This window comes from Delphinapterus leucas, unplaced genomic scaffold, assembly GCF_059928025.1.
Source record: "Delphinapterus leucas isolate spDelLeu-1000000601 "Yukka" unplaced genomic scaffold, BTC_Dleu_Yukka2 spDelLeu_asBTCV2_sq25, whole genome shotgun sequence".
NCBI lineage: Eukaryota > Metazoa > Chordata > Mammalia > Artiodactyla > Monodontidae > Delphinapterus > Delphinapterus leucas.
In genome coordinates, this window is record NW_028322234.1 from 16,366,763 (window position 1) to 16,392,196 (window position 25,434).

General features: G+C 50.6%; 1 protein-coding gene across 1 annotated transcript in view; it reads left to right on the forward strand.

Annotated features, from left to right (window-relative positions):
• Nucleotides 1-2,708: 2,708 nt before the first annotated feature.
• Nucleotides 2,709-25,434, forward strand: part of ZFR2 (zinc finger RNA binding protein 2) — a 43,522-nt gene continuing 20,796 nt past the window's right edge. The window contains exons 1-5 of the mRNA XM_089905664.1: nt 2,709-2,761; nt 21,614-21,845; nt 22,804-22,924; nt 23,393-23,590; nt 23,719-23,993. Of these exons, the coding sequence (XP_089761790.1) occupies nt 2,709-2,761; nt 21,614-21,845; nt 22,804-22,924; nt 23,393-23,590; nt 23,719-23,993 (879 nt within the window). The remainder of the gene's footprint in view (nt 2,762-21,613; nt 21,846-22,803; nt 22,925-23,392; nt 23,591-23,718; nt 23,994-25,434) is intronic.

Genomic DNA, 25,434 nt, shown 5'->3' on the forward strand with positions numbered 1-25,434 from the left:
TTTGCCTACTGGCTGAAATTTATTTGTAACCCCCAAAATTAATACTCATGGTGCTTCCAGGGTCATTTGTAGACAACACAGAGAAGTGAAAAAATCTGAGTGCATGTGCTGTCAGCTGAGGTTGAACCAGATGATGTTTATTCCAGCCTAGGCTGTAAACAGCTGTCCTTTTTTGGGTCTATTTAGTGCCGTGCTTTTAACATTTTTGTGCTTTTTTTTTTTTTGGTGATTTGGCTATTTATAATGGCCCCCACACATGGTGCTGAAGTGCTGTCTAGTGTTTGTTAGCACAAGAAGGCTGTGCTGTGCCCTTATGGAGAAAATAAGCATGTTAGATAAGCTTCACTGAGGTGTGAGTTATAGTGCTCTGGAATGTGAGTTCAATGTTAAGGAATCTACAATGTATATTAAATAAGAAGCCTTTAAACAAACAACAAAAAAAAACCACGTAACACAAGGTTATGTATTGATCAGTTGATGAAAATGTTGTGACCAGAGGCTTGCAGGAACCTAACCCTGTATTTCCCCTAGGAGCAATGGGTCAGTATTTTGCTATTTCAGTGTTTGCAGCAACTTTATAGAACAGAACTGCTGCCAATAATGAGAATCAACTATACCTACTTCTGAGGGCTATTGTGAGGACTAGATAAGATTATGCATGTAAAGCATTTAGCACAATGCTTATAGCAAATAACAGGAAAGAAAAGATATTATGCAACCAGAGAAAACATCAAAACAGACCTGCTTCTGTAAAAGGCATGCAGCCTGGGTTATCTAGTTAGAGCTGCAGGGAATTGGAGGGAGGCCATGTGTAATTACCACGCTGGCCTTTAGCCAGGGCATGGCAGGAGAGCTGCGTTTGCCAGACGCACTAGATTGTTTCTTGTGGCCACACATGGTCATTAAGACACAAATGGAAGAATGCCATCCACTAAATCACCCATACGGCTTTCCTTGGCACCCTGGGCTTGCCATGGTTTCCATCCAAGAATTAACTAGCCCTGTGCCTGCTTAAAAGGGTGGCAAAAGAACACCACCCCACCACGGTTGGTAAATGTACTCTTTTTTTTTGCCTTTAAAAAATTAATATAAAAACTTGAAATAATTGTAGATTCACATGGGGTTGTAAAAAATCACACAGAGAGATCCCATGTACCCTTTTCCACCATGTTACCCAATGGTAACATCTTGCAAAATTATAGTATAATGCAGTAGCACTATTGCTTTTGACATAGTCAAGATATGGAACATTTCAATCACCACAGGATCTCTCATGTTGCCCTTTTATAGCTACCCCCAGTCCCCATTACCCCCTCCCCATGTCCTTAACCCCTAGAAATCACAAATATGTTCTCCATTTCTATGATTTTTGACCTTTCAAGAATTTTATGTAAATGGAACTTTTCCCACTCAGCATAATTCTCTAGAGCTTTATCCAAGTTGTGGTGTGTATCAAGAGTTTATGCCTTTTTATTGCTGACTAATATTCCATTTATAGGAAATGTCCAGAACTGGCAAATCCATAGAGACAGAAAGCAAACTAATGGTGGCCAGGGGCTGGGGTGGGGGTGGGGAAGTGACTGTTAAGAGTTCATGGTTTATTCTTGGGTGATGAAAATGTTCTGGAATTAGTTGTGATGGTTGCACAACTTTGTGAATATACTAAAAACCACTGAATTGCACTCCTTAGTTGGGCGAATTGTATGGTACATGAATTATATCTCAATAAATCTGTTGTTAACCAAAGACTACCTTAATTGTAATAGTTTGGTTATGATCTGCTTCCCTGAATCTAAGTTCTTGAGGACTGGTGCCATGCAGCTTACTGTTGCACCCCCCCCCCCCAAGATGGCCCTGCCTATAGTAAGTGGGTCAAGAAATAGCCCTCAAAATGAATTACCCTTAGAATAGGGTTTCTCCACCTTGGCACTGCTGACGTTGGTGCCAGGTCATTCTCTGTCGTGGGGGCCCTCCTGGGAACTGTGGGGCATTGAGCAGCATCCCTGGTCCCCATCCACTTAATGCCAGGAGCACCCCCAGTCGTGACAACCACAGATGTCCCCAGACACTGCCCACTCTCCTCTGGGGGCAAAACACTCCAGTTGAGAAGCACTAATTTAGAGCCACTGAATTTTAGGTACTGGAGCCTTAGAAGGCTCCACGAAAAGACTGGCACCCAGGGGGCTGCTGAAGGGACAAGCAGGACTTGGCCGTATCAGTAGGGCCACATTCACCCAGCCAGAAACGGTCAGCGGGGCAACCAAATCCACCCGAGGGCACAAAAAGGAAAATCACTTCCAGCCTAGAAATCCCCAAGCTGAGAGGTTAAAGAGAAGGAGGGGAATCCGATAAGGGGCGGGGCTTTCGGCGAGGGGCGGGGCTTGAACGGAAACAGAGAGGGCCGGATCTGGGGCTTGGCGGGAAGGAGGGGGTGGAGCCAAAGACCCCGGATACTGGGCGCTCACAGGGAAGGTGGGAGCTCCAAGCAAGGGGCGGGGCTTGCGGCGGGGCGGGCTCGAGGCATTGACACGCCCCCAGGCGCAGACTAGGAAGCGAGAAGGCGCAAGCTTCGCGCGGGGGGCGGGGCCTGGGGCGCGTGGCGGGGCGCAAGCGGCACGAGGCCTGGGCGCGGGCCGGATGACGTCACGCGCCGGCGGCCCCGCCCCTTCGCGCCTCCGGGTCAGCGGGCGCGCTGTAGAGAAGCCAAGATGGCGGCGAGTAATTATTACGGCTTCGCGCAGGGCGCCGGCTCGCAGTACAGGTAATGGCCCCCGCGCCGCCCGCGCTGCCCCGGCCCCGGGGAGGCCGCGGCCCCGAGTTGTAACTGTCGGGGAGAGCAGAGGGGCTCCTGACGTGGGAGAGGGTTCTGGGCTTGTCGCGGGGATGGACCTGAGGGGGCGCCGAGATCTGACGAGAGGTGGGGTTGCCTGGGAGGGTACCTGGCCGGACTGGGGGAGGGGAAAGGGCCAAGGACGGAGGGCGGGGAGGTCAAGCCTCCTGACTTGGGGTGGGGGTGGGGAGAAGACAGAGATCTGGGAGTGCACCTGGCGGGGCAGAGGGTGGAGCAGAGACCTCGGCGAGGGAGAGCGGAGTGGAGGTGGGAGGGAAGACAGCCCTGGAGGGGTTCCTGGCCAGGCAGGGGGATGTGGGGTTTGGAGGTAAGAACCCTGATGGGGGGAGGGGGTGTTAGAGAACACGGAGACCTGAGAGGGTGACGGGGGGAGAGGCAGAGGCATGGGGGAGGGGGATAGAGGCCTGACTGGAGGGGCGGGCAGAGACTTGATGGCGTAGCGGTCTTGACCTGAGCGAAGTCCTGAGACCCAATAGGAGAGTGGGCACCTGGGGCTTCCTGGGGAGGGAGAACAGTAAGGAAGGGTAGAGGGACCTGGAAACTCAGTGGAGGAGGCCACTGGATATTTTAAGATCTCCTGGTAGACAGGGGCCTAGGGAAGAGCCAGGGATGGGGGTGGGCAGGGATGGGAAGCAGCCTGGGGAAGGAGGGCTCTGTGGGTAGAGACACATGGGTGTGTCTGTACCCCAAATGTACACATGCACATCATTCTCCAGGGCTGCTTCTTGGAGCCTGTCTGCGGTCTCAGTCCTTCAACCTGGCACTCCAGACCAGATCCCAGGCGGGGATGCAGGCAGAGCGGGCATCCCTGGGGGAAAGTGCTCCCCTACCCACTTTCCTTTGTCGCCCTGGTGTCACTTGCCAACTGGTAGCCTGGCAGAACCTCCTCCTGGGCCAGTTTCTCACAGACTGGATTCAAACCGCCCCTTAGATAACTGAGCGACAGGTGCCTGCTGCACCACAGGCCTGTTAGGGTTGTTTCATGTTCTCATTCAGCACGTTGAAAATAGGTAAGGCTAGTGGAAAGTTAGTGTCCACCCCTCCCTCAACCCCGTTGTTGTGGTGCTGCTGTGTTCTTTCCTGTGGGATCAGGAGGAATTCGGTCAGGCCTTGGAACCAGGGGTTGTGGAAGTTGAGAGCTCTTCCTGCTTTCTGTATCCAGAGTGGTCTGAAAGGTGTAGTGTTGGCTGGTCAGGGAAAGAATGGCTGCAGAGTGTTACATTTTTATGTTATCCTTCCCTGTTACCATCATCCTTGGTGGTACAGCATTCTTATTGCCAGTGCTTAGTTACAGCAGCAGGACTAGGCTAGGCTGTCAGAGACCACACCCTTTTGGAAATGTTCTGCCCCTCTGCCTGCTTGCTGCCACTGCTTTCTTTCCTTTCTCTCTCCTTTCTCTTTCTTTCTCTCTTTCTCCGGTGCATTATTTAGTGAGATGCGGAGAATCACTTGAATGTTAGGTTTTCTATTAAGATTACCTTCCAGAGGAGAAGTTTGAGCACTTAACTGGTAAAACAGGTAATTGCGGGCCTTCAGCAGATGTTTTTGTCATTTACCTGAATTAAGGTATTTAAACACTTTGGCACAGCTCTTGTCTGGATTCTGATGACTTAGGTGATACAGTAAACACACATGTGACTAAGGATGTTAAACTACCACGAACTGAATGTCAAATTAGTCAGTGTCTTTAGAATTGTCCCCAAGGGTGTGTGTTATTCCTTGAGAAAGGAGTAGATTTAACTAAATCAAAAACATAGGAATCGGGCTTCCCTGGTGGCACAGTGGTTGAGAGTCCGCCTGCCGATGCAGGGGACACGGGTTCGTGCTCCGGTCCGGGAAGATCCCACATGCCGATAGGAATCATAGCAAAATCAATTTTAGTCTCAGAAAACCTTGAAACAAGATAATCTGCGTTGTCTGAATAGCTTTAAGTTAACTAGACATTCTCTTTTGGGGGAAACAACTTTTGCTTGAAACCTTCAGCTGCTTTTAAAGTATATATTTCTTACATAATGTGCCATGGAAAAACTGATCAGGTAACAGATTTTGTGAGTACCAACTTTATGGACAAATACTGGACAACAGTATTTACAAAGCCCATTTCATGGATTGCCAAAGCAAAGACGACAGTTTATTTCTTAGAGGAATTTTGCATAGGTATTTTTGGCTTTTAAAATTGGTAACCATAGCCCTGGATAGTAATATTCCTTACATTGTCATCCATAAATAGGGTTGGAATTGGAACTGTTCTTAAATTGTTGTTCAGTAAGAATCGGATGTACACTTACTCATGAAGTTATAAGAAAAGTTTGTAATTACTTGTAAATAATGATGATTTTCATTTATTTTACTTTAGGTGGTCTTTTAAATCTCATAAAGCTTTTTTAGACTTAGAGTTAGTGCTGCACGTGTTCAGAATTAAGGATTAATCCCATGTGGAAAATTGAATCTGACAGTGTGTTTAATTAGCACTGAATGCAGTTTTCAGGTGTGAGGCTGAGAGCTGCTCAAGAAATCCAGCAGAGTTCTGTGTGAGTTAAGTCGAGTTGGTAATGAAAGCATTGAGAGCTCAGAGCTGTATGGTGGATGTCCCCGGGGGTGGAATGTGACAGGTGGGCCAGATCTACTGTAATATTTCCCTTTTCTAGCAGTTTTGTCAAAATACTACCCATCTAGTGTAGCTGGCTACCTCTACCTTTGCATCCTTGTTAAACCTAAATAAGACAGCTACTGGGTTTTGGTGTAATACTTGATTTCTCATCAGGAGAAGTTCTATTTTAATAAACTTTTGGCATAAATGTTAATAGCCGCATTCCTTCATCTGGAGAATATCAGGAAGTTGGAAGCCTGATTGGAACCCCATCAAACTCTGTTAGTGGTGGATAACAATATGAAGTGCTGGTTACTGATTCTCTGTATTGAATAAGTCCCAAGCACTTGATATCTCGTCCAGTCCTCACAGTAATCCTGTGAGCTAGGTATTAATGATACCCATTTTGCTGATAAGGAAACGAAGCTCGGGGTGCAGTAACTGGTATAGGATCCCCAGGGTGGTGAGTGGTGGTGTCTGGCTAGGAATGAGGGCTGCCTGGCTCCCAGGCCGTGCCTTTGCCCCATGGTAGGGCATGCCCGAGCCTGGGGAGGTGCTCGTGGTGGCAGACCTAGCCTGATGCAGCCGCTCAGCAGTGGGGCCTGCTGGCAGAGACTGGGTTCCGCCATTCTTTACGCTGTCACCTGGATCCTGCCCCTTTCGTTTGGGTCCTAGTCACATTGTGGTTTAGGGCCGCATTCTTCAGACCTTGCAAAATTACTTGCTCTGGAGTGGGGAGGCTGAGGAAGTATCTGGTCCAGTGTCATGGGGATGGTAATGATAACCCAAGCCATGTCTCTCAATAATCTCTTCCAGAGGCAACAGATAGCTTGGGAAAGGCAACAGAGCCCACGTCAGCCATGGGGGGCAGCATAGGCAGCCCCAGTGCTGCCAGATGAAAAATCACCCATTAACACCACCCAGGTAGGAGACCGCTGCCCTGTCAGGTATGGCTACGACCAGATTCAGAATGGTCCTGGTCATACCCAGGCCAGCCTCTGTTGCCTGCACCCCATCTCTGACCCCCTGGTCTCCAGGCCCTTCCAGAGTGAATGTTACCCTCCAAGGCCTGTCTGTCCCCTGAGCTTAGGTCCCAGAAACACAAGCTGCTAGAGAGAATCTGGTGTCATTGCCTCAGGGACTGGGGTGCACCTGCCACCACACCCAAAAGCAGGAGAGTGGGGCTCGTGGGAACCTGTAGTTGTGTTTGAAGCAGTCCTGACAACGATTGCACCTCAGCAGCACTTCCCGCGTACTCCCCAATGGGATTGACTGGAGGCGGACCCTGGGAAAGCAAGGCACAGGAGTTCTCCTTTTACAGTGTGCCTGCTGTTGTTTTCTTAAAGACCCATCTCAGAAAGGCTCTCAGCTGCAGGCGAGACCTGATTTCAGCATATTTTAAGGAAAACCTTTCAAATGACAGAACTATACTATCTGTGTTCCAACCACACGTACATTAGGTACATTTAAAATTTTTGAAGTGTGGATTTTGAATTTTCATTTTATCCATTTTAGAGCTAAAAGTCAACTCACCAACATCAGAGCATAAGTTAATTCCTAATAGAGATTTTTTTCCTCAACATATTCTGTTTCTGAATTTTTTAAAGTTTTATTTTATATTTTGTCTTTTGTCTGGATCTACCAATGTGTGTATTTAGAATGATCAGAACAAATACATCAAATTTAAAAGCATTTTCAAATGATCCTTTAAAATTCTTTTTTCATGTGAGTGTAATTGGTGTTCTCTTATGTGGTTTTGGAGGTAAGGAGACAAAGACCATTGATCTGGATGAATAACTGAGCAGTCCTAAAAAGTAAGGGAAACGTGTAGAAAGGGTATTTATAAACCTCGTATTCATTCCTTATTTTATAGTCTATATTTTATATTCATTATTTTATATTCATTCTTTATTCATTCTTTATTAGTACATCAAAAGTTTGTGAACCTTCAGATCAGGGATTGCAGATGGTCTTGTAAGGAGCAGACACGTACATGTGTGAATACCGTCTAAGATAGAGGATAGAGGGTCTGTCAGGGGAGGATCAAAACAGCGTGTGCACCCCACCCTCCCACCTGTCATTGACACGTGGCACTGAACCCAGAGTGGCAAGTCTTCCCAGTTTCCCAGAGAACCCACAATTCCCTGTCCTACGTGAAATCCCCCAAATTTTAAATACCAGAACCAAAGTCAGACTGTGAGCCAAATGACACCTGTTTCCACTTTATGACCTTGCTTTCTGTTCTTAAAAGCTTAATCACAGAAGGATAATGTAGAAGACATTATAGATACATTTGATAATTAAAAGGAATAGTATGTATTCCAGCTAGAAGGAGGAGCCCTCCTTTTTGACTGGTTTTAGTCGATTAAGAAGGTCGTGGGGTTTTGCGTGTATGTTAAGAAGATAATACCAGTTTTTGTCTTCATCACGGCTCTGAGCTGTTCAGATAGCTTATTCATCTAAGGTGAGAAACGCTGTCTAATTCAAAACAAAATTAGGAAGCTTTGACAAAACGCAGGGATTTTTTGCTTGTTTCTTTTGTTTTTTTGTATGTCTGTGACACCTTAAATCTGAAGTGTGCTCTTTACTCATAGGGTATTCTAGAATCTTGGTAGGAAAAGCTTTTGGTACACCCAAGGTCTAACTGGTGGGTAATTGTTCCCTTGTTCTGTCCCTTGTACTGTGGTATCTGCACACCAGCTGGGAACTGACATTCTCTGCCTGTCCTTTTCTCTTATACTTGCGTTAGAGGGTAATTCTAAGCTTGCCAGACTTTTCTAGCTAGAAACTTCATTTGTAAATATTTGGGGGAACGGGACTTTTTTTTTTGGTACATATTGTGCTTTGGGCAGGTTTTCTTTCCCCCCAGAGGTAAGTTGCATTTGCAGCACATCACTGTCCGCTTGCATATTTAAATTAACTGTTGACTAAGAATTGAGAATTGCTTCACTTTGGTTCTGTAGCACTTTGTAGTTTGGAAACTCACTTTTGTTGACTGAGGTTAACTCCTTGTGAGTTTTGCTCTCTGGGAACAGAAAGAACTATAATGTCTAAGACTCTTGGAATGAATGTTTTTAAAATAGATTTTATTTATTTATTGGCTGCGTTGTGTCTTCCGTGGCTGTGCGCGGGCTTTTTCTAGTTGCCGAGGGCTTCTCATTGCGGTGGCTTCTCTTGTTGCAGAGCACAGGCTCCAGGCACACAGGCTTCAGTAGTTGTGTCACACGGGCTCAGTAGTTGTGGCGCACGGGCTTTATTGCTCCGCGGCATGTGGGATCTTCCTGGACCAGGGCTGGAACCCGTGTCCCCTGCATTAGCAGGCGGATGCTTAACCACTGCGCCACCAGGGAAGCCCGGAATGAATGTTTTTAAAAAAGCCAGTGGCTTCTTTTAAATTTTGAATGTCATTGCTTGAATCAGGGTTGGTGGTTCGACGTCTGTTGTACTTGCTTATGAGAAACTCACACTGGCTGTCTAGTCCCACCTCCCTCTGTTGACACGAGAGGCCCATGTGCTAGACCAGCATAGATGTTGCTGTGGAGGTTTTTCTGCCCCTTAAAGCAGCAGGAGAGGGCTGGAACCACGGATGAGCCCTCTCTGCCCAGAACAGCATTTCACCTATTTGGTTCATGGCAGCAAAAAGGCACGGCCGTATTGATCCTGGTTGGGCGTCCTCTCACTTGCACTGCTTCTGGGGAGGGCGAGTGTACATAATGCTTTCTCTTTAGCTTAACCAGCATGTATCAACAAGATGGCATTCTTAAGCATCTGACCAGCGGGGCTAACTATGCAGCCACCTTCCATGTGAGCACCACGTTCCTTTTCAGAAGGACAGAAGAGAATTCTGGGAGTTCCACTGCCAAACAGAACATGGCTCACCCTCAACGCTCAGGAAACTCCGTCACGAGTCTCTGGAATCCCTGCCTCGGGAACACCAAGCAGCCCAGTGGCTCTGTCTTGAGGAGCTAGGCTGGCCCTGACTGGGAGCTGGAGACTCCTGACTACATTTTAAAGAAGGCTGCAGATGGGCGTAAGGGAATGAAATTCTGCATCATCTTCCCAAGAGCCCAAGGATTTAGTTCTCCAGATCCCTTTCCAGGATGTCTTCCGGGAGTACCTGGGTCTGAAATGGATATTTAACATGGAGAGTGCATATAAGGCTTTCGTGGAAAAAAAAAAACTGTTAGAAAAATCAGAATTGTTATGGGAGTGAATGTATGGTATGCTGTATGTTTTGAATATAAAACCCTTGTGGGGGGCTTCCCTGGTGGCTCAGTGGTTGAGAGTCCTCCTGCTGATGCAGGGGACACGGGTTCGTGCCCGGGTCCGGGAAGATCCCACATGCCGCAGAGCGGCTAGGCCCGTGAGCCATAGCCGCTGAGCCTGCGTGTCTGGAGCCTGTGCTCCGCAATGGGAGAGGCCACAACAGTGAGAGGCCCGTGTACCGCAAAAAATAAAAATAAAATAAAACCCTTGTGGGGCTTCCCTGGTGGCGCAGTGGTTGAGAGTCCGCCTGCCGATGCAGGGGACATGGGTTCGTTCCCCGGTCCGGGAAGATCCCACATGCCACGGAGCAGCTGGGCCTGTGAGCCATGGCCGCTGAGCCTGCGCGTCCAGAGCCTGTGCTCCGCCAACGGGAGAGGCCACAATAGTGAGAGGCCCGCGCACCAAAAAAAAAAAAAAAAAACCTTGTGAACTGAAGTGCCAAATGAAGTCATCTCTCTGGGTGTATATGTATGCGTGTACCCACAAAATAACAAATGTGATCTTACTGCCAGTAAAACGGGTTTGAAAATATCCTCCCTGATGAATGTCTTGAGTGCGCATGTTAGCCTTGGGTATCGCCCTTCACAGTGCACCGTCTAAGCTCCAAATGTTCCTCAACCCTGTGAGTAGTCACAGACGCACCTGGGAAACTGAGCTAGGTCAGGATGCCAGAGCCGAGGTTTTCTCCCCATAGCACTGCAAAGTAGGTGATCGTTGAGGTTGCGATTTCCAAGTGCTAGGCACTCAGGTTTAACCCCTCCTTCTGGTTTAGTTTCTGCCATTGGGGTGGGGGTGGGGGTCCTTAGGAGGAGGGTTGATAGATAAGTGGGTGAAGAGCTATGCCCTGGAAGGAAGAGTCCATGATTTAAAAAGAAAGCACTATGTAAGGTTTCTCAGCACTGTGATTCCACAAAAATCTTTCTTCCACTTGATTTTTTTTCTTATACTCTAAATGTTTTGATTGTGTTTGTGTGCTCACTGAATGATTCTTTGAAAGCAGTCTGCAACAGAGATCATTGTTACAGCAAACCCAGAGTGACTTGTCTTTCCTCCTGACCATCCCTGTGACATTTCATCACCTGCCTGTAGATTCCTCAGATGCGCCCTTCTGAAGTGAGGTCTACACTCAAGGTGCAATGTGTCCTTACGATTGGCCTTTTAGGAGCAAGCAGAGCGTGTACCAGAGAGTTTCCTGGGTCGGGGAATGTGGCCTCCCCAGACGAGTCCCTTCCATCTCCGGGCCTCCATGTCCCCATCAGTTAGGTGACTCACTGAACAAGCTCATATCCATGGGTCTTGCCAGCCTTGCATTCTTAAATCTTATCTAGACGATGCACCCAAAGAAGCCTGACTCTCCAAAACAAAATTCAGACCAAAAATCCTGCGACCCAAAGACAAGGATGGTAGCCAGGACTTGTGAGTCTGCGTCACACAGATGTGCTTCAGTCCCACTCTTCCTGAGCCAACAGGTGCCGGTGCTTTCTCCCCAGCTTCCCGCCTCAGCTCTTCTCCCTGCCAGGCAGGCGGCACTCACCGGGCCCTTGTTGTCATGGGGACAGCGGCCCTGGGCCTTGTGGTGCAGCGGCACCCTCTCCCGTGAGCAGCAGGTGACTTCAGACAGCAGCAGCACAAGCTTAGGCCCCTTGCTTGAGGGGAGGCTTCACCGAGAGTAAATGTGTGACTCTGTTCTTCAACAACTACTCCCAACTCCTTGCTCTTGGTCGGGGCTGAGAATTGGTAGCCTGCAGACCATGTTTGATTATCACACCAGCTCTCTTCGGCCCGTGCAGTGGGTTTTTTACTTGCTATATTTGAGTTAGGTGCCAGTATTTTAAAATTGGGAGACTTTCCAAAGATTTCTGGTATCGTTTAAAATGGGAAGATCTGGCCACTCTGGGCTGCGTTGTGAGCTCCTGTGCGAGGCACTGTAGCACATGACTTCTTGTTTGTCACGACATCCCGAGAGGTAGGTGTTCCCATTTTACAGGTGAGTAAACTGAGACGAGGAAAGAAGAAGTGACTCGCTCAAGGCCCCGCGGTGAGCCAGAGCCAGGATTGGAAGCCAGGTGGTGTGGCTCCTGTTCCCATGCCAGCTGCTGGACTGTGGCTCTCCTCCCAGTTCCTAAGCTTGAAACCCCTGTGAGCTCTTCCTTGATCTTGATCTTGGTCCTTGGTCCTCATGCAGAACCCTCGCGTCCTCAACCTCTTCTCTTAACCTTGCTCTAAGGGAGTGTCTCATTTGTGCCTGCAGGATTTTCATGCATGGAGGTGACTGACGACAGGGGCCATCTTGCCATTGAATGAGGATTTATTACATTTTCCGAGAGAAGGGAACACGCCACACCACACAGGGGCACGTAAACTTTGCCTTTAATCTCAGCAAATGCTTTTTGCTCTCCCATTCAAGGAGAGATTCTTAAGCTGGGGCCTGTGAGGCCCCAGGTGATTACTGGCAAAGCTGTGCCATTTCCAGGGAGTCACAGCTTTCATCTCATTAGTAAAAGGACCTAGAAAAAGGCTATTAGAAATTGACCTCTTACCAAAGGGAGCCGGAGAAGAGGTGTGGGGACTCTCCCTTCAGACTTGGGGCAGGGAGCCTGGGCGGGAGTGATAGCCTCTGCTGCTGACTCACCTTCATGCCCCCTACCTTTAAATGTTAGGCTCTAATCCCTGATCCCCAACCCTGGGCACCCCGACCTTGCAGGTCTGAGTTTCTCAGATTGTTCTCTGTGAGGCCGTCCTGGGCGCTGTGGGGTGTGGAGCAGCATCCCTGGCCCCCACCTACTCGATGCCAGGAGCCCCCCAAAGTGACAACCACAGATGTCCTCAATATCACCCCCTTTCCCCTGGGGGCAGGATCACCCCAGGTGAGAACCCCTGCTCTAGGTTACCTAGGCTTTGACAACCATATGGGCCATGCCTGAGGAGTCTCTCCTATGAGCTATTTTTTGGCTAGCTCAACTCCTAAAACCTCGATGTGGTAGATTGGTTGCCAAAACACCCCTGTCCTTTATGTTGTTCCTTCTTATATCCACGCCCTTTCCACTGTGACCATGCAGCTCTTTCCATCTAGAAATTATCAATACATCCATTTCCCTGGCCCTCGAGCCTGGGCTTCCTTGTGTTCCTCCTTGGCCCGTAGATTGCAGCGGAAGAGATACTGCCATAGACTGAAGGTTTATACACCCCCCGCCGCCCATTCGTATGTTGAAACCTAACCCCCAAGTTGATGGCATTAGGAGGTGGGGCCTTTTGGAGGTGATTAGGTCATGAGGGTGGGGTCCCTTGTGAATGGGATTAGTACCCTTTGAAAGGGACCTCAGAGAGCTCCCTTACCCCTTGTGCCATTTGAGGACACAGCGAGAAGATGGCTGTCTATGAACCGGGACGCAGGCTCTCACCAGATACTGGTCTGCTGGTTCCTTCATCCTGGACTTCCCAGTCTCCAGAACTGAGAAATTTCTGTCGTTTATAAGCCACACAATCTATGGTATTCTGGTGTAACATCTGTTCGAGCTGCCAATCCTGTTCATGCCTGTTCTAAGCGTAGACCTCCAGAGCCTTTGCACACGTCCTCTCCATCTTGGGGGACCCTGCCACGTGAAGGGCCCCCAGCTGGACCACTGGAGGAGAAGATACTATAGGGAGGAGGGCTTCAGTGCCCGTTGGACAGCCAGCTGCCCTCCAGAAGTGGAGCTGCCTGCTGCTGACCTCAGATGCAGCCCAGCCCAGCCTACAGAGTTAGGAACAAAATAAACGATGGCTGTTTTAAGCTGGGGATCAGCAAGCCTTTTCCTAAAAGGTCAGAGAGTAAATATTTTCCATTCCAGGGGTGTCTTAGTTCAGGCTGCTGTGAGAAAGTACCACAGACTGGGTGGCTTGTAAACAACAGGAGTTTATTCCTCTGGAGGTCTGCGATCAGGGTGCAGGCAGGGTTGGGTTCTGGTGAGAACCCTCTTTGGGTTGCAAATGCTGACTTCTCACTGTGTCCTCACCTGGAGGAGAGCGGAGTGGGGAGGCAAGCTCTCCTGTGACTTTTATAAGGGTACTCATCCCATCACGGGGGGCCCCACCCTCATGACCTCATCTAATCCTAGTTACCTCCCAAAGGCCCCACCTCCTAACACCATCACATTGAGGGGTAGGGGTTCAACATAACAATTTTGGGGAGACACAAACATTCAGTCCACAACAGCGGGCTACACTGGGTCTGTTGCAGCTACAGAGCTCGGCCACTATAGGGCAGAAGTGGCTGAAAGCAATACATAAACAGGTGGGCATGGCTATGTGCCATCAAAACTTTATATTTTGACACTGAAATGTGAGTTTTGTATAATTTTCACGTGTCATGAAATAGTACTCTCTTAACTTTCTCCAACCACTTAAAAATGCAAAATTCATTTTTTGCCTATGGGCTGTGCAAAAAACAGGCAGTGGGCAGATATGGCCATACTTGGCCTAGCCTTCTTTTAAATCCCTTCCATTTCTCCCTTTATCCCTTCCGTCTGGGCTCCACTGTGCTGAGCCCTCTCCTGAGAAGGGCACGAGTCCCATGGCACGTGCACCCTCCCCAGCTTGAGGGCATCCATGCTCCACTTCCGCAGAGCTTGCTTAGCTAAATAAAAGCCAGGCAACACGTCATGCTCCCGGACCACAAACAGCTTTGTGTTGCCCTGAGCAGTTACTCAGGTGGGCCTACTGTTCCCTTTGGGGTCACAGCTACCACTTTGACCATAGTCATGAAACGTTTACTTGACTGCTTTGCAAGCCCCGTTTTGGGTGTCTGCAAAGCCCTCGACCACCGGGAGCTGACCTGGCTGAAATTTGCATAGGTGACCTGAAGTGGCCTCTGTGTGTCTCCTATCAGCTTTGCCCTCAGCTTCTCCCCTCTACAGCCATCACCACCTGTCTAGTCTGCTCGAGCTGCCATAACAAAACACCACAGACTGAGTGGCCTAAACAATGCACGTATTCGTCACAGTCTGGAAGCTGGACATTCAAGATCCAGGTGCTGGCAGGGTTTCTCCTGAGGCCTCTCTCCTTGGCCTGCAGATGGCTGCCTTCTTCCCGTGTCCCTGTGTGGTCTTCCCTCTGTGTGGGCATCCCTGGTGTCTCTTCTCATAAGGATACCAGTCCTGTAGGATTAGGACCCCACTCTTATGGCCTCATTTAATTCTTTAAAGGCTCTATCTCCAAACACAGTCTTATTGGGGTTAGGGCTTCACGTGAATTTGAGGGGGGGCGGGCACAACTCAGTCCACAGCACCTTAGCATCCTAAAACAGGACAGATCTTGTCCTGAGATACCGTGGTGACTCCGGATTGTTTACTGGATAAAACTCGGATTCTGCCTGGCATCCCAGAGTCCCAAGCCCACCATCCAGCCTCCTGTCACCCACCCCTCCTCTGTCCCTCAGCACACAGGGCCATTCCCCTGTCAGCCCCTGTGCTCTTCTCCCTTTCTCACGTGTGTGCCAGGCCCTTCTCTCAGCCCAGGGGGCTGCATCTGAGCCCCTCTCTGGAATCCCAGTATTCTTCATAGGTGAGGCCTTTTCAGGCTCTGGGTTGGAGGGGGAGGCTCCTGCTGCCTGCTGGGCTGTCAGCACATCCATACTTCTTCCAGACTGTGTGTCTCTGTCTCCCCCGCCCCTCCCCCAGCATCTCAGCTGTTTGCACAGGAGAGGTGCTTCATCCTGTCATCTGAGTAGAAGGGGGCAGGGGTGACCTCCGGTGAGATCAAGGGCGTTTCAGCATCCCACATAAAACTCAAAGCTGATATCTACCCTGACCCTGTACGCCTCACAGCCAATCAGTCTGCTCACAGCTGTGACGTTTGCAGGCCCTCGTAATAAAACTGACGGGAGTCACCCTGCAGGGCACGGGAACACCTGAGATTTCCCACCACTGAGTTACATCAAGACCAAACGGCTTGGACGCCCAGCCATCTGTGGGCAGATTCTCCTTTTGTCCTTGACTTTGGTCTAGCTCAGTGGTCTTCAAACCTCAGGGTGCATAAGCATCACTACTCAGGGTCGTATACAACCAAAACATGTCCTGAATTCTTAGTTTACGCCCACAAACGTGCTGTCTCGAGCCTGATCCCGAGTCACAGGGTAGCCCACAGTGTCCCGGTGATCCTTCTGGAGTAGGGTCTGGACCAGCTGTAAACCAACACATGACGTTGCCCATCTGCAGCTGGGGACTCAGAGCTGGTGCCCTGGGATTGGGCTTGTCCTAGACCAGTGGTTCTCACCCGGACAGTGTCTGGGGAAATCTGTGGTTGTTTGAACTGGGGACACCTCTGGCATTGGGCAGGTGGAGGCCACGGATGCTGTTCCACAGCCCAAAGTGCCCAGGATGGTCCCCTACAGAGAGTGATCGGGCTGCAATGTCAGCATTGCCTGGATCGAGAAACCCTGCCCTAGACAGAACAGGCTCTTTGATCTCCTGGCCTGGAACAAGGTCAACAACTGCCCGCCTCACTGGTTCCCTAGGTGGGCCCCCCACCAGATGGAGACACAGCTTTTGACCTGAGCTGGGTCACTGCGGGAGCAGGTGAAGAAAGCCCCAAGGTTGTCTCTACTCCCTCAGGCCCTCAGCTAAAGGACAAGACTTGCCCTCCACCGCAGGAGACACTTTGCCTCAGCACCCTCAGTTGGCACCATTTGGTGTGCTGGTCTTCAGGACTGGGGTCAGAGACCCTTCTGGAGGTGGAGGCCATTGGCACGCTGGGAAGCCAGGCAAGAAGGAAAGCATCACTGCAGTCCTGATGGCCTCTTACCCAGCAGAGGCAGCAGGGCTCAGAGTCCAGAGAGTTCCAGGTCTGCGCTCACACTTGGACTCCAGCACTCCCGCCCTTGCAGCTTGGGCAGCTCAGACCCCTTTGTCGAGCCTTCTGAGTGGCTTCAACGGCATGGCTTTTTATCGTCCTCCCAAAGCCCATCCCATCCGTTTTCCTTGCCGGCTTGGGTTGGTCCACACCTCTCCCATGTGACTCAGGAGAAGGTGGCCCCAGCTCCAGGTTAAATCCTTATGGATCTGAGGCAGCCATCCTCACCCCATTCTCCTCAGCTGTGCCCTGTTTGGAGCAGGTCGTGTGGGACCCAGGCTGGACAAGAAGCCATGAGGGGAAGCTGGCACAAGAAAGCATATACAGAACATACGTAGAACATGTGTAACAGTAGAAAATGGGGAATAGCATGTGGTGGTTTAAAAATATTGCCATAAATTCTCATATTCAGTATTCATTAAGAGAATTCATATTCCATATTCGCATAAATAAATTCACTCCTCCCTTCAAAAGATGGTGCTTAATCCTCTCCCCTTGAGGGTGGGGTGTATTTAGTGGTTCACTTCTAAGGCAGAATGTGGCAGAAGTTATGCCATGTGATGTCTGAGGCTCATTACAAGGATAGCTTCCACCTGGTCCTTCCTCTCTCTCTCTCTCTGGCATCTCTCATTCTGGGGGAAGCTGGTCGCCATGTGGTAAGAACACTCAAGCAGCATTGGGAAAGCACCAGCCATGTTAAGGAGCCATCCTAGAAGCAGATCTCACTATCCCCACTACGCCAGTCGAGCCTTCAGATGATGCTGTCCTAGCCAACTTCTTTTTTTTTTTTTTTGGCCGTGCCGTGCAGCATGGGGAACCTTAGTTCCCCGACCAGGGACTGAATTCGTGCCCTGCATTGGGGGCGTGGAGTCTTAACCACTGGACTGCCAGGGAATTCCCCCAGTTGACTTCTTATTGGCAACGTCTTAAAGACTCTGAGTCAGAGCCCATCCACGCCACTCTCAAATTCTGACCGACAGAATCTGTGAAGATGGTAAATATTTATTATTATTTGCAGCCACATCATTGGGGGTAAGTTTTTAAATTGAAGTATAATCACTTACAACATTCTATTAGTTTCAGGTGTGTAACATAGTGATTTGGTATTTTTATACATTACAAAATGATCACCACGATAAGTCCAGTTGTCATCTGCGACCATGCAAATGTATTGCCGTATTATTGACTATATTCCCCATGCTGTATATTACACTCCTCAGACTGACTTATTTAAGGACTGGAAGTTTGTACCTCTTAATCTCCCTCACCTACTTAACTCATCCTCCCAACCCCCTCCCTTCTGGCTACCACCAGTTTATTCTCTGTATCTATGAGTCTGTTTCTGTTTTGTTATGTTTACTCATTCGTTTTATTTTTTAGATTCTTCACATAAGTGGGATCATGTGGTATTTGTCTTTCTCTGTCTGACCTATTTCACTCGGCATAATACCCTGTAGGTCTATCCATGTCACAAATGGCAAGATATCATTCTTTTTTTTACGGCTGAGTAATATTCTGTCGTGCACGAGTACACGTGCATGCATACATATGTGTGTGTGTACCTAAGTATCCGTCGTTAGACAAATGGATAAAGATATATATCTCCTTTATCCATCTTCTTTATCCATTCATCTATCAATGGACACTTAGGTTGATTCCATATCTTGGCTTTTGTAAATAATGCTGCAGTGAACATAGGGGTGCATAATCTTTTTGAATTAGTGTTTTTGTTTTCTTCAGAAAAATCCCCAGAAGTGGAATTGCTGGATCATATGCTAGTTCTATTTTTAATTTTTTGAGGAAGCTTCATATTGTTTTCCATAGTGGCTGTACCAATTGACATTTGTTGGGGGTAATTTTTAATTCTGCAGTAGAAACTGATATATAATATAACTACTTACCAATAGTAAAATAGGCAAATGAAATACAGCCAAACAAATGAATAGCCTTCACAGTTTGAGAGGCCCAGGGCAAAAGTACAAATGGAAGCCAGCATGCCATGTCTAAATATTTCAACATTATAGACCAAACTGGCAAAAGTTAAATACAGTATGTTCTGTCCCACCTACCTTAACAAATATACCTTTCTAATGACCAAGAAGAAAAAAAAGAGTGATGCTAGGTTTACAGTTGTCAGAACATCAAAGGTTATCATTACTGTGCGTGTCTGGGCATTCTGGTGATGGGCTGATGATGTTTGGGTGTCTTAACTAAAATAAAAACATACTAATTTATAAATGATTATATATTCTGTAAAATGTATTTTAGGTGCTTTCAGTTCAGCATGAATGATGTTTGTGTAATCAAGATTTTCATGTCATTTGAGTTTTGTTACAATAATGACTCTGTCATGGGCTGACTTGTGTCCTCCTAAAATTCATATTTGGGTGTTAGGTATTAGGGGTTAGGGCTTCATTGCTAACTAAAGAATGTGACTGTAGGAGATGGGGTCTTTAAAGAGATAATTAAGGTAAAATGAGGTATTAGGGTGGCCCTGATTCAATATGACTGGTGTCCTTATAAGAAGAAGAGATTAGGACATAGACACACATAGAGGGAGACCATGTGAAGATGCGAGGAGAAGATCCCTGGGACCCCGGCGGGCCAGGACCCCACCTGCGATTGGGCTGCTCCCACCCACCATTTCCCAAATGCCTGACTGTAGGCCATACTAATATTTCCTGAGCACCTGCTATGTGCCAGGTGCCACTGTCGTGCCGACAAATAGCTTGGGACCCACCTCAGTTCCTGTGGCTTCGTGTTGGTGGAAGGATTGCGTCAGGCGGTGCTGGGAGGGAAAATCAAGCAGGTTGAGGGGGCAGGATGACGGGTTACAGGGCCCTGCTGCTCTCCAGCAGGGGCTCAGGAAGGGCTGCAGAAGGAAGTGAGGAAGGGAGCGAGCAGGTGTGGGAGGGGATGGGGGCAGAGGGCGTTGGGAGGGTTCTGAGCAGGAGGCAGAGGTGGTCAGGTCTATGCTTTGAGCGGACCCCTCTGGCTGTCAGGAGGACGAAGAGATGCTGGCTAGGAGATGGGCAGAGCCGATGCAGCGGGCTCTGCTTGACCCTCAGCAGCGCGCTTCTCTCTCCCTGGCGGGTCCCTCAGCCCCCAGGATGGCCTGGATAACACCCCCCCCAAGTTGTCCCCATTTCTCCATGGCCCTCCCCACTGGGCAGTGAGCCACTTTGGGGGGCAGGAATGACACTGCAAGCATCACATGTGAGTCTAGCATCAGCCCAGAATGTGTGCGAAGGTGCCAGTGGACAAGTGCTGCCAGCCGTCGTCCCTCTATACTCAGGTCTGCCTGCCTCTGAGCTGCGCACACGCCTTGCCTCATCCCCTGCGGCAGCGGTCCCCAACCTTTTTGGCACCAGGGATCGGTTTCGTGGAAGACAGATTTCCCATGGCCAGAGTGGAGGGGATGGTTCAGGCAATAATGCAAGCGACGGGGAGTAGCAGATGAAGCTTCACTCGCCCTCCTGCCCGCTGTGCACCCCCTGCTGTGCGGCTCAGTTCCTAACAGCCCGCAGACCAGTACCGGGCTGTGGCCTGGGGGTTGGGGACCCCTGCCCTACAGGGTTTGCGGGAACTTCCTTCTTTTAAAAATTGAAGTAGTGTTGATATACAATATTGTATTAGTTTCAGGTGTACAGCAAAGTGATTCAGTATTTTCTTTAAAGATCTTTTCCGTTATAGGTTATTATAAGATACTAAATATAGTTCCCTGTGCTCTACAGTAGGCCCTTGTTGTTTATCTATTTTCCATATAGTAGTGTGTACCTGTTAATCCCATATTCCTAATTTATTCCTCCCTCCCCTCCCCTTTGGTAACCGTAAGATTGTTTACTATGTCTGTGTGTCTGTTTCTGTTGTGTAAATAAGTTCATTTGTATTATTTTCAGATTTGACATATAAGTGATATCATATAATATTTGTCTTTAACTTACCTTCACTTAGTATGAGAATCTCTAGGTCCATCCATGTTGCTGCAAGTGGCAATATTTCATTCTTTTTTATGGCTGAGTAATATTCCATTGTATATATGTACCACATCTTCTTTATCCATTCCTCTGTCGATGGGTGCTTAGGTTGCTTCCACATCCTGGCTATTGTAAATAGTGCTGCAGTGAACATTGGCGTGCATACATCTTTCTGAATTAGAGTTTTCATCTTTTCTGGATATGTATCCAGGATTGGGATTGCTGGATCGTACAGTTGCTCTATTTTTATTTATTTATTTATTTTAATTTTTAAAGTTTTTGGCCGTTCCATGCGGCTTGTGGGATCTTAGTTCCCCGACCAAGGATTGAACCCTGGCCCTCAGCAGTGAAAGCGCTGAGTCCTAACCACTTGACCACCAGGGAATTCCCATCTATTTTTATTTTTTAAGGAACTTCCATACTGTTTTCCATAGTGGCTACACCAATGTACATTCCCAACAACAGTGTAGGAGGGTTGTAGGAACTTTCTTACATGATTCTTATTGGTACTGGGCTAAACTCTTTGCCAATACCCGTCCCCGACAGACGGACTTTTACATTTGAGGACTGTCTACTGGGTGACTGATATTTAGCGGAGTGAGGAGCGCGGGGATCAGAAAGATCTGGGTCTGAATCCGGCACTTGTCACCTGTCCTCAGAGTTTCATCTTCCAGACAGCGGGGACAGACCAACAGATGGACATACAGACAGCTGGCAGTGCCTTCTCTAAGGGCAGGAAGGTAGGGATGACGTGAGGCAGACAAAAGGCCTCAGCTCTGGGCTTCCTGCAGAACGAACCACAAGCAAGAGCTGGTTCTTATAGGTAAAGAGTTCTTAGTTTAGCGTTAATCGACCTTCCATGATTTTTCTCAACTGCGAAAATGGGGACCAGGCTGGCTCCGAGCACTCAGGGTTGCTGTGAGATTGTGTTAATTCATGAAAAGCGCTTCCAATGGCGCCTGTGCTCACAGAAGAAAGGTCTTGGACTGGAGGCATCCAAGTGGCTGATGTCTAGTGTCAGATGGCATTTTTGTGCTCAATGCAGGTTCTCGAATGCCAGGGTCTAACGCTGCTGGGTTGTCTGTTTATCTGTGGTTCTAGCGCCCAGCCTCCGATGGCTTTTCCCGTCCCAGCTGCTGGAACCAGCTTGGCCGTTCAGCCTGCTCCTGGACTGGGCCCTGCCTTGATCCCGTTTCCCGAGGCCGCCCAGCCACCCAGGCCCATCACTCCAGCGGGGTACGGCGGGTACCAGCCCCACCCCGGCCAGGACCTCGGTTACGGCGGCCAGCCCCAGGAGCCTGTGCCGGCGGCCACCATGGCTCCCTCCTACCAGGTATCAGCCCGACTTTTCTCTGCCCAGCACCAGTCCTTCCTTGAAAACGCAATCCAGACGGGCCATCACCCTCCTGATGCTCCCATCCCTGCCCTTAGAGGGGATGGAACTTTCCCCTCTTTCCCAGGCCTTTCCGGTGCTGACGATGCCCCCTTCCTGACCCCGAGCTCTAGGACCGCAGATCTGGCAGCTGTGTTTCCACATGGAATCGCCAGGGCGTCCCACGCTCCATGTGGCCCAACCCCCTGAGCCTCTGTCACCCACAGCTTGTTCCTGATTTGCTCGGCCAAGCTCGTACCCACTTGGCTCCGTCCCCTCCCTTCTTTACTCCCCTTTGCTTCCCCAGGACCTCTGGGACTTCTCCCAACCTCCCATCCTGAGTTCCTGTCCTGCTCCCAGGGCCTCCTCCTGGCCTCTTGGTTCCGTCCTCACCTCCATGCAATTAGTCCCTGGTCCACGCAACAGCTCATATCTCCCTGTGAACCAGAATCCAGCCGTGCTTCCTGTTGCCCCAGCCCCTTCCAGCGCCCCCGGCCCCGCCTGCCCCCCCAGCCCCTCCCCTGGTGCTCGCAGTCCTCTGCTCCAAACAGTTTCCGGGTCTCCTGCCAGCCCACCCGCTGACCCCCACCAGGGCCTCTGCTCCCTGCCAACCTGGCCAGGAGCCTTGTCCCCAGTCTCCACACGCTTGCCTCCTCCTCCGAGCCATCCCTGGCAGCCCTTGTCCCGTTGCGTGTTCCTCAGAGCACTTTTTCTCTCAGACATTAGCATCAGTTTTGACGAAGCAGGCCACATGCCTCTCCCTGGTCGCTGCGTCCCCAGGTCCCAAAACAGAGGCTGGTACAGAGCAGGAGCTCGGGAACCACATGGATGCAGGCCTTGCAGGGGGCAAGGAGGGGGCCTTGCCCCACCCTGAGCACCTTTCTCCTGCTCTGTGTTCCCCATGGAAACCCTCTCACAGGACAGTTACAGCTATGGACCATCGACAGCCGCTGGTGGCTACGAGAACAAACGGGACCCGCCACCTGCTGCTGGCCAGCCTCAGCTCCCAGCCGTGGCCACGGCCACACTCTGCCCACCAGGTGGGTGGGTCTCTGCAGGGTCAGGGCGGGGGCAAACGGGCCTCGCTTACACGGGAGGGACCCCAGGAAAGTCAGGTTTCAAGCACGTCAGGTTCACAGGAGGTGCAGCGGTAGCGTGGGTCTCAGGGCTGTCCCCTCAGATACGCCCCGAAGTCTCCACTAGTCAATGGGCCTGTGTGTGCGAGAGAGAGGGGCGGGGAGACCCAGACAGAGAGATGGGGGAGAGACGAAGGTGGGGCTGGAAGTGTTTTCCAAGGAGGTGGGTTCTGTTGAGGACTTGGAGTTTAGAGATTGGGAGAGCCCGGGGCTCCGGCCTCCAGCGCAGCTCAGACACCCGGGCTTCACAGCAAGTTGCACCCAGGCCGTGCCAGCTCCTGGCAGCCGGGCCGTCGTGTTGGTCACACTTTCTCTGCTCCCTGGGCCCGGTGTCACAGGAGTGGCTCTGCAGAGGCTGTGCTTGCTCTCCAGGGCCCCAAGGAGCCTATGGTGGCATTGGGTACAACCAAGCTCAGCCCCTGCCGCAGGTGCCCACCGCCGAGGCGGGGCAGCTGGCCAGCACTTCGCCCTCCACCTACCCCCCTGCGAGCAGCGCTCTGCCCGCGGCCTCCTCCCTCTCCACACTGCCTTCCTCATCCTCGTTCGGCCCGGCCTCCGCCCCGTACACTGGTAAGATGGTGGTTTCCCCCGCAGGCATGCAAGTGCAGGCTGTTCCTTTTATTTGCTGCCGAAATAAATGTGGTCCTTTCCTCAAAACCAACCCATCTCCCCCTCTCATTTTTCTCTCCGCTTCTTAGGACCAAGCTGCCCGGGCTATGACACATCCCCGTACTCAGCCGTCAGTCCTTACTACCCCCCGCTGCTCCTCCCACAGATGCGGCCGCCCCCGCTCCCAAAGCCCGTGGACTCGTCCCTGTGGGGCGGCTCGGGAAGCAGTCCCGGTGCCCATTGCACTGACAGCTTCGCCAAGAAGCTACCAGTTGCCACCAAGCTGCCGAAACCCAGGGGTGGCCCCAAGCAGCTCCTGCTTCACTATTGTGACATCTGCAAGATCAGCTGTGCTGGTCCCCAGGTCAGCCGCCCCCGCCCCACGCTGGGCAGGCCTTCCTGCCCCCACGGGTGGGAGAGCCCTCCCTTGCCCCCTACGACCGGCCAGAGGTCAGGGTCGTTGCCTGCTCAAAAGACCCTCAGAAGGGTCGTTGCCTGTTATTAATTTGCAATGCCAAGTGCGCATCAGCATAACCTTAAAACTGCCTGGTGTTCTTGTGAAAGACACGAGAGCGGGCCCAGCGCTGGCTGTTGGCCGCAGAAGCGTGGTCTTGCACCCTGAGGCCACCTGCAGCACGGAGGCCCTCAGCGCACCCTCCTGGACATGAGGGCCGGTAGGTGCGGCTGGTCACAGTGCACCTTTGCTGCAGGGCCGTGTAGGCAGAGCCGTGCAGACAGGACCGTGTAGGCAGGGCCGCAGGCGGGTAAAAGCAGCATGTTCGGGCGCGCGTGCAGGCGAGTGCACTGCTGTCTAAGCAAAGGACCTCCCCAACGACGCTCGCAAGTGACCCACCTCGCTCCCTGCAAAGATCATCAGACGCTAGGGCTGGTCCTTACAAAACACCCCGTGTGGACTTTGTCTTGTTCTTAGTACTCTGAGAGAAAGCTGGCACCGTGGAGGCATGCAGAGACTCCAAATCGCAGGCTATAGAGGTGTGGGAGGAGCCCAGAACCCCTCATTCAGCCCCAACTTCCCTGGCAGAGGGATGAGGGCCAGGCGGCCCGCACTCAGGACTGCATCGTGAGGATTCTTGGTTCCTCTCACCAGTCCAATACAAGGTCTGCTCCTGTGATTCTAGACTCTTTGTGGCATCACGTTGAGCAAGGGTGTGACGCTCCCCATGGCCGTGGGGTGTGACGGAGCGTGGGCACGTGAGCATCACCCGAGTGGGTGTCGAGGCCTCTCTGAGACTTGTCTCCCCGTGGGACCGGGTTTCCCCAAGCGTGTCACCACTTGGCATAGCATCTGGCACGCAGACATGTCAGCTCCAGTTGTTCCCAGCTTTTTGGTAATGTTAACAGCGCTTGTTCGTTGGACTTTTCATTGAGGTAGTGGTGGTTTCACAGGTGGTTGTAAGAAACACCGCGCAGAGGCCCACGTGCCCTCACCCAGCGCCCCGGGTGCTGACGTTTTGCCAAACTACAGTCACTATCACAGCTGGCATGTTGGCCTTGAACCCGTCCACTGAGTCAGAGGTCCCAGGTTTTACCGGTCTCACTTGCACCTGTGTATGCCTGTGTGCACGTGCGTGTGCATGCGTGTGGTCTGCTCCATGCGAGCTCATCACCTGCCCAGGCTCGCACATCCGCCTCCACCACCGAGATGCCGGGTGCTTCTGCGGAGTCCCTGTGCTGCCCTTTCCTGCTCACCCCTCCCGCGCCCACCCAGCGCCGCTTGAGACACGGTTAACGTGGAAGCAGCCACACACGGCCTCCATCTACATCGGAAGGACTTGGTTGGTGTG